Source organism: Acanthisitta chloris, unplaced genomic scaffold (assembly GCF_000695815.1).
Source record: "Acanthisitta chloris isolate BGI_N310 unplaced genomic scaffold, ASM69581v1 scaffold44247, whole genome shotgun sequence".
Taxonomy (NCBI): domain Eukaryota; kingdom Metazoa; phylum Chordata; class Aves; order Passeriformes; family Acanthisittidae; genus Acanthisitta; species Acanthisitta chloris.
Genome location: NW_008685033.1, coordinates 1 through 13,052, shown reverse-complemented (window position 1 = coordinate 13,052; position 13,052 = coordinate 1). Strand labels below are relative to the sequence as shown.

Here is a 13,052-nt window from a genome sequence, read left to right as displayed (position 1 = left end):
GCTGTATTTATTTCCTAACACACAGTTTGCTTTCTGACTTTTTAATATTCTGCTTAGTTTCTTTTATTTTATAAAGCTCAACCCGTAAAAAACCTTAGTGATATTTCACATAGTTTTAGATCAGTTACTTGGGTTTCTGAATCTTGTAGTAGTATGAAACATCCAAATTAACAGTTGTAATGGGATGTGTTAACTGGGTTGATGTTAGAGTGGTGTTAACTCCACAGGGAAGGTAAATAAATGTCTTCAGAGGACAAGGAAGCTCAGGAGGACGAGCTGCTGGCTCTGGCCAGCATCTATGATGAAGATGAGTTTAAGAGAGCAGAGTCTGCCCAAGGAGGAGAGACAAGAATTTGCCTGGAGTTGCCTCAGGACTTCAAAGTTTTTGTGAGTGGTGAGTTGAGATGTTCTATGTTATCCCAGAGGAGGTTTCACCAAGCTCAGTGGTGGCTCTGGAGTGACCTGCAGGGACAGGGACCAGGCAGAGCTGTGGCTCACCCTGTGCTGTGCTTGTGGTTCTGTTGGGGTTCGTGTTAGAGCAGTTAATCCTCATGCACATAACTTCTTTAGTAAGCTCTAAAATTACAGAGGAGTAATGGCATTTTTTCAGGGTAATTAAGTTCATTTATTAGTTTTTCTGTTCCCTTGAGGATATGCGTGTCCAGGTTCCTTGTCAGTGCAGGACCTGACATTTCACAGTGCTAGTGTTGAGCTGCTTTAATCACAGAGCTCCAACCCTGAGATATTTTACTGCTCCAAGAACTTCTGTTATTTAGGGTTGAACAAACGTGTCTGACCCCAGAAATGTATCCCAATTCAGACACATTGGGTGCTGTCACAACCAGGGGCAGCTCAGTGGTCTTTGTTTTCCTGTTGCCTCTCAAAGTGCCTCTCTTGTCTCTGCTCCAGGCAGCTCCCCAGAGAGCCTGCAGAGCAGTGGGTTTGAGTACTCCGTGTGCTTCCTGCCTCCCCTCGTGCTGAACTTCGAGCTTCCTCCCGACTACCCCTCGACGTCCCCTCCGCTCTTCACCCTCAGTGGCAAATGGCTCTCCCAGGCTCAGGTGTGCAGCAGATTTCCAACATTTTGACAGAGCTAAGTGTGTCGTTAACTGTGCTCTGGGGGGTTGTTAATGAAGGTAAAACTGGTGACATTGCTCTTCATTAGGGTCTTCTGTCTCCTGCTGGTTTTCATTTGGTCGCTATTCTGAGGAATTGGCTTCTCTGAGCATCATTTTATGTGTGTTTTGTGGATAGGTTAAACCAGAATCTGAAATCTAAGTGTGCACGAAGGAGAACTGGGGGTGAGAGGAGCCCAGTGAGGGTGTCAGAACTCACTGAAATCAGGGATTGTTTGTTCCTGCACAGCTCAGTGCTCTCTGCAAACACCTGGACAACGTGTGGGAGGAGAACCGAGGCTGTGTGGTCCTTTTTGCCTGGATGCAGTTCCTGAAGGAAGAAACACTGAGCTACCTGAACATTTCCTCCCCATACGAGCTGAAGCTGTGCCACCCAGGGCAGGGGCAGAGCCGGACGCCGTCGGTGCCTGCGGAGGATGGGAAGGACTGTGAGGCTGCTGCAGGCTCAGCCTCGGCCGAGGAGGAGACCATGGATGCCAGAGCTGTGCAGGATGTGGAGTCCTTGTCCAGTCTGATCAGGGAAATCTTGGACTTTGACCAGGCCCAGAGGAGGAAGTGCTTTAACAGTAAGATGTACTTGTGCAGTATCTGCTTCTGTGAGAAGCTGGGCAGCGAGTGCATGCACTTCACCGAGTGCAGCCACGTGTACTGCAAAGCTTGCCTGAAGGACTACTTTGAGATCCAGATCCGGGATGGACAGGTGCACTGCCTCAACTGCCCCGAGCCCAAGTGCTCGTCCGGCGCCACTCCTGGCCAGGTAACACCCTGTGTGCCACGGGCACCGTGCAGGGAGCACAGAGCCATTCCTCCCATGGATGAGAAATTTTTATGGAGAGAGTGCTCAGGCATTGGAATGTGCTACCTGGGGAGGTGGTGGAGTCACCATTCCTGGAGGTTTTCAAGCTGAGACTGGATGTGGCACTTAGTGCCATGGTCTAGTGACCACAGTGGGGTTGGACTTGATGACCTTTGAGATCTTTTCCAACCTGGTTGATTCTATGATTCAGGCTGGGAAAGGTCTCCAAGGCCACAACTCCAACCTCTGACCTGTCACCACTTTGTCCACCACGGGGAGGATTCCCCAGGGACTGTACCTGGGGATGTTTTCTTCATGCTCTGAGCCACACAGAGGCACTAGAGTTAGCGCTGAATCCCTTGGCACCTGGTTTGCCCACTTGGTTAGCACTGGCATTGCTCAGGGGGCTGAGGGAATGCTTTGTTGCACCTGACACTGCATGCTGTTCCTTGGGTTAGTTATCAGTAAATAGCATTTCTAGTAGTATTTTCATGACCCGTTGGAGAATCCACCGTGGATTCTGTAGGGACTTTTCATTGTCTGTGTTTTGCTGACAGTAGCAGGCTCTGAATTTCAAATGCAGGTAATCATGGAATCACAGAATGGGTTGGAAGGACCTTAAAACTCATCCAGTCCCACCTCTGCCATGGGCAGGGACATCTCTCACCAGCCCATGTTGTTCCAAGCACCATCCAACATGTTCTGGAACATTCCCAGGGATGGAGCAGCCACAGCTGCTCTGGCCAACCAGTGCCAGTGCCCCAGCACCTCCCAGGGAGGAATCTTCCTAACACCTTCCTGTGCCTGCAGGTGAAGGAGCTGGTTGGGGAGGAGCTGTTTGCCCGCTACGACCGCCTGCTGCTGCAGTCCAGCCTGGACCTGATGGCAGACGTGGTGTATTGCCCCCGGCCAGGCTGCCAGACCCCCGTGATGCAGGAGCCTGGCTGCACCATGGGCATCTGCTCCTGCTGCAACTATGCTTTCTGCACCCTCTGCAAGATGACTTATCACGGGGTCTCTCCCTGCAAAGTCACTGCAGGTGAGTGACATCACCTTCTGATCCAGAAACGTGGTGAGATGCAATTAAATCAGGTGTGAAACAGAAGTTGAGCGAGAAACCTCCTCACCACGAGCTTTCTGAAAGCCCAGACACTTTCATTTGGAGCAGGTCTGTTGCTGGCAATTAAATATCTTCCCTTTGATGACACTCCACAGCTCAGGAAGTCTCTGAACTGCTGATTGCCAAATGCTGTAGCAAGGGAAGAATAATTTAATGGCATTTTTTTTACCCTTTCCCCTGTGAATCCACTACTTTGTGTTGTCACAGCTGATATTGAAATCAGGTGGAGGCTTCTCTGTCTGTTTGACCTCAAAATCCTCTGACTAAACTTCATTGAATGTATGTTCAGAAAAGATATTTCCATTTTTCAGCTTATTTTACATTGCAGACTTGTTCTAATTCCATCAGTCTGTTATATATAAGTCTGTTATATTGAAACAGTGTAAAGCTATGGAATTTTGGGGCAGAGAGGGTTTAATATTCTCATCTTATGCATTCTCGTGTATTTTTTGCTTTTTAATTACTGATGGTAGTTTCCTTTGGGAATCTTGATGCTGCAATCAGCTGGACCTTTTTGCATAGCCTGTTACAAAAGCTGTTTGGGTTGGTTTTGTCCCCAGAGAAGTTAATGGATCTGCGAAATGACTATTTAGAAGCAGATGAGACCGCTAAGAAGTTTTTGGAACAACGTTATGGCAAGAGAGTGATTCAGAAAGCCCTGGAGGAGATGGAGAGTAAGGAGTGGCTGGAGAAGAACTCCAAGTCCTGTCCTTGCTGTGGGACTCACATAGAGGTGAGTGTGGAGGGAAAGGCTGTGGAGGGTCACGGGAGCAGGAGAGGACTCGAATGAGGCAGTTGTGTGTGTTGGTAACCTCCAGGGCAGGGAAAGTGGTAGGAAATACTAAGAGAACTTTCTATTTCTGTCTGTGCTGGTGGGAAAGGAGGTGAGGTGACCTGTGTGGAGCTCAGGGGCTTGAGCACACCCAGCAACTGGTGCTGTTCAGGCTCCAGTGCTACACAGATCCAGGCTGACTATGGATCCTTTGGTTTTTCATGTGTTTCAGGCCACTGCTATTTCACACCACAGCCACAAAACAAACCTAGCTTCAGAAAAGTGCTAATTTCCAGTGTTTTTAGCATTGCAGCCAGTTTGCAGTCCTGTGCCTGCAGCTCAGTTCTGAGCAGTGGGTGACTCTCTGTGTTGTGGTCGGGCTGAAATGTGCTGCAGAGGGCTGTTGTCACAGGGAGGCTAAACCCACCACAGTCACAGTGAGATGTGTTGTTGCTCTTTGTTGTGTTTCCCCCCCAGAAACTGGATGGCTGTAACAAAATGACATGCACAGGCTGCATGAGGTACTTCTGCTGGCTCTGCATGGGTGCCCTGTCCCGGGCCAACCCCTACCGGCACTTCAACGACCCCTCGTCCCCCTGCTTCAACAGGTGTGTGCCCACACAGCTCTGCTGCTCCTGCACCTGCTGCTCCTGCAGCCTCTCTCTTCCTGCCTTCCACTTTGGAGCTACAGCTTCAGACAGAATTGCTTCTCTGAGATCTTTATGCTCACACTAAAAATCAGGAGTGAATTCAGGATGTGTGTCTTAAGAACTTTGTTTTAAAATTCTGAAGGACTTTCTGGGCCTATTCCTGACTCTTTAGGTCAGGACCATGGCCTCATCCTTGCTGTGCTGGCTCTACCTGAGGCACAGCCTGCAGGGGAATGTGTCCCTGCAGATGCTCAGGTGCAGTGTGAGGGTTTGGGTGAGAAATGCTCCTCAGAAGCTGCAGATTTGTCTCACATCATCACTGCTGGGGAAGGGTCCAGGCACAGGGGGCTGGGACAGGTTGAGAGGCAGCAGGTCAGACAGAGGGGGGTGATAATTGCAACCTCTCAGCTCGTGTGTATTCCATAGGGATATGTGACAGTGGTGTCTGGATCAAAATCCCAGTAGTGTTCTCAATCCTCTACCATCTATTCTGCTGTGACAGATGTGGCTGACAGGATATATCTTGTTCTTGGCCCTTTTCAGCAATCCCACTTCTCCCAACAGGAGGTTTTTTCACCTCCTACTCTGTTTTCCTTTCTCTTTTTCTCCTGTTGTTCTCTTAGTTTAGCTTAACCTCTGCCTATCTTGACTCAGCTCATCTGCTTCATAAAAAAAGAACTCAGAGAATCGTTTAGCTTGGGAAAGACCTAAACCCATGGAGTCCAGGAATTACCCAGCACTGCCAAATGCCCTTTTTGTCCCTCTGTGTCCCAGTGGTGCTCAGATGTGTTTGCCCAGCTCCCTGAGTCTGGTGGGACTGTGAGCTGTCTGGGGCAGGAATTGCAGCCTGCTGGGAACTGTAACACTGTTTGGATGTATAATATCTTCAGGAATTTCTGACATATATGTGTAAGGTAACAAGCTGGACAAGTGTAGAGTCCCTTGTTTTACCTGACTTTGAGGGCTGCAGCATCTGTGGTTTGGGATACTGAAAAAACAGTGAAACTTGCTGGTTTTTTACTTTTTGTCACATTTAGGTCGAATTTTTTCACATATTTGACTCTTTGTCCCCCGATGTCACTAACTGTCTTGCAGATTGTTTCAAGCCATGAACATCGACGATGGGGAGTTCTGGGAAGATGATGATGAAGACCAGTAGCTTCCTCCAGCAGCAGCAGGTGAACAGCCCAGAGACAGATGCTTTTTGTGTGTCCTTTGTTTGCTTTTCACTTCCATTACGTGAGAAAAGAGAGGGAACTCCCCTGCACTGCAGGATGCTCACACCTCAGAGCCTGTTGCCAAAACCAAAGGAGACTGTTCTACCCATCCTGGGGTCAGGGTCGGCATGGAATGCCCTAACATTCACACTGATTATTAAAGGCAAACAAAACCAGTCAGAAGTTGGAAAATTAGTGGGAAAACATTTACCAAGAGGTGTCCCTTTTCCCAAAGCAAGCAGACAAAACTGGAGCCTCAAACTGTGGAAGGATTTGTGGTCTCCATTAGGACAGTGACCTCTGGAGGGTGTTGGGTCATGTCTGTTGTGGGCTCAGGGCAGTTTTAGAGCTGTGGTGCTGTTCCTGGAGCTGTTTAGTGCTGCTGCTTGCACTGGGAAAGGTTTGCTGATAAGTGCAGGAAAATTCTTCCGCATTCAGCAATGATGTTGGTTGGTTTTGTAGATCTCTTGATGTGTTTATCTGCAAAGCAGCTCGTTGCTCTCTCACTGGTGCTGCCTGGTGACATTAGAGCTGATTATCCCAAGCCTCTTCTTGCTGGGCCTTTGCCTCCCTGAGTGCTTGGGCAGAGGTGACCAAGAGCCATTCCCAGGTAGTTCAGTCCCAGTTCTGCTGCATTCACTCCCTGCTCTGGCAGTGCTGAGTGCTAGGGCAGTGAATTGAGGATGTGGCCAGGGAGAGGGGGAGAAGTACCAGGCAGAGACTGAAACACATTCTGTGGACACACAGTTGAGATTGACTTGAATTCTTCAAGATATTGACAGTTATCTTCTCAGATGATGAAGTAATTTATTTTTTACTAACTCTTCCTGTAAGAAATTTGATTAGTTGGTAATTCTGCTTTTGTTGTTCCCTTTTGTTCCCCACTGTTCTCGCACTTCAAATTATTTCAGAAGCCAAATTGTTTCCCCATAAAGCTCAACAAGTAATTTTATGGGCATGAAGGTAATTACTGGAGGGAACCACTAATTTTTTAACAAGTTTTTCCACTTGCAGAACGGCTTATAAGTTTACTTGGAAATGAAAGCTGCATGTGCTGTGCTCAGAACAAACAGTAGGGCCTGGGTGGATAGCTCAGGAACTGGAAGGCTCTTCAGAAACTCCAGGGGATCATCTCTCACTCAGTTTTGACTGAGAGTGAATAAATTTATACTGGAGTATCTGGCCAAAGTGGGTACTGCTCTAGTTCCTTTGCAGAGGGTGAAGGTCTGTACTGGTAGAACTGGCAGAGATTAAAGAGATGAGATGATCAGTGCAAACCTCCTCTGGGTTTGGGCTATAGGTGAGGTGTAGGAAAGGTTTACTTTATGTATGGTTTGAATTGTATTTCCTGCACCTTTCACATGCACTAAATTCACTTTAAGATGGTGAACGCAGTTGTCTCCGTGTTTGTCTTCTTTCTGGCATGGGTTTGGCAGCACAGGTCACTGTGGGGACAGCTCTGTGTGCTGGTGCTGCTTGGGCTGAGGGCTGGGACAGGGCAGAGTCAGGGTGAGACTGGCATGGGATGTTTCTCCAGTGGAAATCTGGACATCTGTGTGTGCCAAGTGCCCTCACACCCCCATGGCCCTGACACAGGCCCCTAGGACACGGTGCCTGTCCTGGCACTGCTCTGGGATTGCTGCTGGATGCAGCCAGCCCTGAGCTGCTCCCAGCCTGGTCACCATCAGTACCTCCACAGGCTGAATCCCAAAGCTGCCTGCTCTGGGAAGGGGCTCACTCCTGCTGAGCTGTATGTGGGGAATGCTTGTGACAAGGAGAAGCTTAAACCCCCTTCTCCTGCCTGGAGGGAGGGGATGGGGTTAGGTCCCTTCAAGCAGGACAGAGGTGGCTCAGGGCAGGGCTGGGATGCCAGTGGGGATGTTGGGATGGAGATCCATGGCTGGGGATGTGCCAGAGCTACCAGAGCACAAATGGTGAAGTACTGGAAGATGCTGCAATGAACTACCTCAGTTTTCAAGAGCTTTGTGTGGAGAGAGGTGAGACAGCAATGGTCACCACTGTGTCTGTGGATTCAGGGACCCCTAGGCTGGAGTTTCCAGATCCTGCAGGAAGGCAGAGTTGGACAGACCCTGTGGGGTGGGGACAAGCAGGTGACTGCACTCACAGGACAATCAGCTGGGGTGGCACAGACAGCTCACCCAGACCCTGTGCAGAAAGCAGGGCACAGCTCTGGTGAGGGGATGTGAAGTTACTCCCTTGGGCACTTCCCTCTTGCACATCTCACTTTCTCTGTTCCTGTGCAGGCACAGGGACCATGATATTCCTCACAGATGCTTTGTGGTACCAGGTGGAGCTGTGGCCTCCTCCCTCCTCCCTTAAATGTCCCCACTTTTCCCTGTGACACGATTGCTGCCTGGCAGGACAGAACCAGAGCAGGTGTCTGGTGGAAACCTGCCAGCAAACCCTGGGCAAGGAAGGAGGGAGCAGCAGGAGCTATTCCTACCAAACTGCTTCCAGGACAGCTTTGGTTTCATAACACAGTGAGACACAGCACCAGATACAGCCAATGTCACCATTTAGAAAAGATTCAGGACATTTAGTGTAGAAAATGACATTGCATTACAGATCATCAGCTTAACAAAATTTCTGCATAAAGGAAAGAAATGGTGCCCAGTTTTCCTGCCCCTCGTGGCAGCACTGGAGATGAATTCCCAGGAATCACATGGCAGAGTTGGTGGGGTCTTGCCAGTACAGGCTCTTGTCCACCTGTGTGAGAATTCTGTAATCAAACAGAGGCTGCAGCCAGTGGGGACAGAGTGTTTCCTTTGAGGCTGGTTTGGCATTTCCTCAGAGCAGTGGAAAGCACTGGAGAGAGGAGAGAGATTGGTGCTTCAGGTTCTGCACTGACACAAAGAACAGTGCTGAGCACAGAGAGGAGTTACTTCTGCTTCGTCTGAACAAATCTACCCTCCTGGAGTGCTTCATGAAGCACCAGAGCATAGAAAATTAAACCCTGGAACTGAGCACAAAGGCCTTCTTGTGTGACAGCAGCAACAACATCCTCAGAGGCACAAACTGCACCGTTACCTCTGCGTGGGTGAGTGGTGAGTGCTGCCACAGCCTCTTCTGCTCAGCTGGTCTCAGCCCCAGCACTGGTCAATGTGGGGCTCAGCCAGCACTTAATCCAGTCAGGTCTTGGAAACCTGAGGACAGAGCCTGCACAGCCTCTGGGCAACCTGCCCCACTGCTTGGCTGTCCCCAGGGGAAGGTTTTTCCCTCTGTCCAGCCTCAGTGGCTTGTGTCCACTTCACTCTTCCTGCTGCTGCCCAGGACAGCCTGGCTGCACCTTCTCCTGGCTGTGGGGCACACAGCTCTGAGGCCATGCTGAAGCTTTCCCTTCTCCACTGGACAAGCTATGTCCCATTTTCCACGATGCTAATGCAGGAGTGTTTTGTGGAGGGGGAATGACACACGAGGTACTTGTCCTAACTGCAAGGAATACACCCCAAAGTGATTACCCTGTTGCTTTGTGTTTGTACTTTCACTTGTCCTCACGTTGCAGTTCTGCAGCCTTCAGTGCATGATTTCAGTCCCTTCACAGATCAAACAACTCATTTGTCATTGACTTCACCTTCAGAGAATGAGGTAGTGGCAGAAGTTTGGGGAACACAGTACCCTGGATCCCCTTCTCATTTGGCTAATTAAGGCAGGTGTTTGGCATCTATCTCTAATGGAGAGAAGTAAGCACATGATCATTCTGCTAATTTAAGAACAATATGAGATCAGCTCCTGTGGCAATTCCCTTTTTCCCCAGCTGTTTTCCAGCTGGTTCAGCACTGCTCCAAGCAGGTTAATCACTGTATGGCTTCTTGGACTGGCTCCCCTCTGCTCCTCTCTCCTTCATGCTGTACAAGGGCTCCACCAGCTTGTTGTGAACCAGCATTAAACCTGATGGGGACAGTAAAAAGTTGATTTAAGTAGACATAATAAGGGAAAACCCTCATTCATTGGATACTAACTATATCAGACATTACTGGTGTCCTTGTCCCTTTGCTCCCACATCAAAGCAGTTAAGCATTTCCCTTCACACTTTGATTATCATGGTGTATTTAAAGAATATACTTTTGGGAGTTGATTAAGCAGAAACATCTCATGCAAAGCATGGGTTGTGCCACGTGAAACCTAACTAAACCCCTGCCTGGCCTGGTCACACACTCACCTTTGAAGTACTTCACTGTCTTGACCTTGAGCTCCAGCGTGGCATCCTCGTCGCACACGAACACAGTGTTGGGATGCTGCTGGAAGGCAGACACTGTCCACATGTGGTTGACTCCTTCCTCGATGGCTTTGTACAGAGCAAAGGCTTTGTGGGCTCCTGTGATCAGAATCATCACCTGCATCACAGGAGGAGGCAGTTAGGGGCTGGGAGGGGGTTCAGGGGGAGCCAAGAGCTGCCTGGACCCCAGCAGGGACATCTTGCCACCCTCCCCACAGCCACTTCTCTGTGACACAGTTCTTTCCTGGCTGGTTTGTCAATTAAATCACAGCGTGATGGGTCACTGGGAGGATCTGGATCCTTTGAGCTCCCCTTTGGGCACTGCTATGCTGTGATTTAACAAGTATAAATCATAGAATAGACTCCATTAAAAACTGTCCATACAGTTTTCATCACCTGCTGGTGTGACATAACTCAGCCTGTGATTCCTGCAGCTATTCCCCAGGTGAGATTCCTAACCAAATACACCCTCCCAAACCTTTGTGTGTCCTTGTGCTAACAACTACTGCAGGGTTGCACAAACACAGGTGTTAGCAGACATGGAGCAGGAGTCTTTCCATGGTGGTGCAGGATGCAAGAGGACAGGAGGGTCAGGCAGTGCTGTCTGTGGCTGGAACAGCCTTCACCAGCAGGACACGTTGCTGCTCCAAGGTGGGATAACCTTTAGCTGCTGCTGCAGGAAGCTCTGCCCCAGACCTACTGTAGGAAGTCACTGCTGTTCTCCTAACCTCTCTGGCATCCATCACAGTGCCTACTCCGACTGTCAAGGCCATCGTGGGGACTTTGGAGAGGTCACCATCAAAGAACCTGGCATTGGCCAAGATGGTGTCCATAGCCAAGGTCTTCACTCGTGTCCTGGACACCAGACTTGACCCTGGCTCATTGAAGGCAATGTGACCATCTGGGCCGATACCTGGGACAGAGACAGGGGGAGAGGAAGGTCAGTGGTGGGAGCAGAGCCAACAGCTCTGCTGTGATAAGGACAGTTAGTGCTTCCAGGTACACAGATCTGAGAAAAACATCTGCAGTTCTGCTCAAGCTCAAATTTGTGGCTGGTAGGAGTGATGGCAAAAGCTCCTTCTGAGGCTCCTCCCTAACTGTGCTAGGACAATAGCAAAGCAAAGTCCATGGAAAAGCTTGTGTTGAGCTCCCATTGGCTCAGAGGACTCTGACTACAGTTTCCTGTCAGCACTGACAGTTGCAATATACTTTGTATTTGTACAATTCTAGCTCTTCCCATTTTTCCTGCTATTTGTTTCCTGAACAGTTCACTGACTGGATCGAAATGCCTAGGACTGGGGAAGCAGCGTGTTGGGAGACACAGCACACCTCAGGGCCCAGGGCCATGGACTCTGGGGTGGTTTCACTGCAAACCCACTGAGAGGCACTGGAAATGAACAATCCTGGCAGTAAGTGAGGCTGGGGGAGGACAGGCACAGCTTCCTGCCAGTGCCTAATGACCTCCGTGCCATGAGCTTCTCACCTCCAACAAAGAGCTCGATTCCTCCAGCTGCTTTGATTTTCTCCTCAAATGCATCACACTCTGCCTGGAGATCAGGTGCATTCCCATCCAAGATGTGGACGTTCTCTGGAGAGATGTCAATGTGCTTGAAGAAGTTGTTCCACATGAAGGAGTGGTAACTCTCGGGGTGATCTCTCGGGAGACCTGGTAAGAGAGCATACGTAGGACTGAGCCCAGCTGGAACCACTTCTGTCCTCTCACAGTGGCTTTGGGCAGTGTCTGTCCCTTGTCACTCCCTCAGTTTTCAGGAGTTGTTTACATTTCCCTAAACAGCAGAATTAAAACCAATCATAACAGCTCCTGTAAGACTTGTGCCCACATTAACATGCAGCAGATGTGTCAGAAGAGCTGGTGTGTACTGTCCCCCACCTGTCAGTACCTTTTCAGCCTTCCTCACAGTTCCTGTTAACAAAAATGATTAGAAAAAGGTGCAGAAGCCTGGGAAATAATAATAATTATATCACTGTTGCACATATTTTCCCCCTGAATGCTATAAACGCCCACTGGGTCACTTATTCCCTAATGCTGCTCGATGTGGATTGTTGACAGAAACAAATTCTTGACCAGGGTAAAATTAGCAAATATTTAGCCTGTATGTTTTTCACCTTTGGATCTCTCTTTCTTGTGTAGAGGCTGTTTCACCACAGCTTCAGAAAGGAAACAGTCCCCTGCTATCTCAGCAGGATTTACTGAATGGCACTCAGGGAACAAACTGGTGCTTGTAAGAGATCTGAGCACAGTGACCTTTGTAGTCCTGGAGCAAAGGTGGTGGTTAATGCCGCTCACTATCTCAGCTTGCAGTGATAAACTGCTTAATCCTCACGTGCTCAGTACGACCTGAGTGCAGGTAAAATACAGAGCTGGTCAGGCTGGTTGGAAGGGCCCACAGTGGGTCACTGGTCCCACCTCCTGCTGCAGCAGGGCCAGCCCAGAGCACATGGCTCAGGGTTGTGTCTAGAAGGAATATCTCCAGTGAGGGAGAATCCATGACCTCTCTCGGCAACCTGTTCAGTGCTTGGTCACTGCACATGGAAGAAGCTCTTCCTTGTGTTCAGGTGGAACTTCCTGGGCATCAGTTCCTGCCCATTGCCTCTTGTCCCGTGGCTGGGCCCCACTGAGCAGAGCTGATCCACCCTGACACCTCCTGCAGGCACTGACAGATGCTGAAGAGGTTCCTCTCAGTGTCTCTTTTCCAGGCTGAACAGCCCCAGCTCTCTCAGCCTGTCCTCGTGAGAGATGCTCCAGAAAACAGCAGTGCAATACCAGGCAACACCCAATACCTTTCAGTATTCCTTATACAGCTGCTCAAATCATCCCTGCTCACCCCCTTGGCTAACACAACCCTTGTCCTCCCCCCTGGACCCTTTGCAGGTGTTTCCCACACCCCAGAGACACGGGACAGGTAAGGAGAGCCAGGTGTGACCATGGCACTCACCCACATACTCATCCATGTTGAAGGTCTTCACATACTTGAAGGAGAGGTCCCCGTTTTGGTAGTACTCCACCAGCTTTCTGTAGCATCCCACGGGAGTGCTGCCTGCGGGAACGGCTGGCTGAGCCGGGACAGGGTATGGGCAGCCCCGGTACCCACCTGTGGGCATC

The 13,052-nt window shown here is 49.7% G+C and overlaps 2 protein-coding genes across 2 annotated transcripts; one reads left to right on the top strand and one right to left on the bottom strand.

The window, feature by feature from the left end:
* Window positions 1-240: 240 nt before the first annotated feature.
* RNF14 (ring finger protein 14) lies at window positions 241-5,633 on the top strand. Its single transcript, XM_009079542.1, has 7 exons — window positions 241-394; window positions 910-1,061; window positions 1,366-1,893; window positions 2,743-2,971; window positions 3,613-3,785; window positions 4,302-4,432; window positions 5,570-5,633. The coding sequence occupies exons 1-7, from the start codon at window positions 241-243 to the stop codon at window positions 5,631-5,633; spliced, it is 1,431 nt and encodes a 476-aa protein (XP_009077790.1).
* A 3,869-nt stretch (window positions 5,634-9,502) lies between these two features.
* Window positions 9,503-12,979, bottom strand: LOC103806833 (glucosamine-6-phosphate isomerase 1). The gene is made up of 5 exons (XM_009079541.1): window positions 12,886-12,979; window positions 11,412-11,594; window positions 10,657-10,841; window positions 9,872-10,046; window positions 9,503-9,600 (listed from the first exon to the last, which is right to left on the bottom strand). Exons 1-5 carry the CDS (start codon window positions 12,899-12,901, stop codon window positions 9,503-9,505), a joined length of 657 nt encoding a protein of 218 aa, XP_009077789.1. The 5' UTR covers window positions 12,902-12,979.
* Between the last annotated feature and the right edge of the window lie 73 nt (window positions 12,980-13,052).

Coding starts and splice junctions, on each gene's coding strand:
- RNF14 (XM_009079542.1), top strand. CDS start 241: ATGTCTTCAGAGGACAAGGAAGCTCAGGAGGACGAGCTGCTGGCTCTG. Junction 1,062..1,365: donor AATGGCTCTCCCAGGCTCAG/GTGTGCAGCAGA, acceptor GTTCCTGCACAG/CTCAGTGCTCTCTGCAAACA. Junction 4,433..5,569: donor TCGTCCCCCTGCTTCAACAG/GTGTGTGCCCAC, acceptor ACTGTCTTGCAG/ATTGTTTCAAGCCATGAACA.
- LOC103806833 (XM_009079541.1), bottom strand. Junction 10,047..10,656: donor CTGTGATGGATGCCAGAGAG/GTTAGGAGAACA, acceptor CCTGTGATGCAG/GTGATGATTCTGATCACAGG. Junction 9,601..9,871: donor GACAGTGAAGTACTTCAAAG/GTGAGTGTGTGA, acceptor TGTCCCCATCAG/GTTTAATGCTGGTTCACAAC.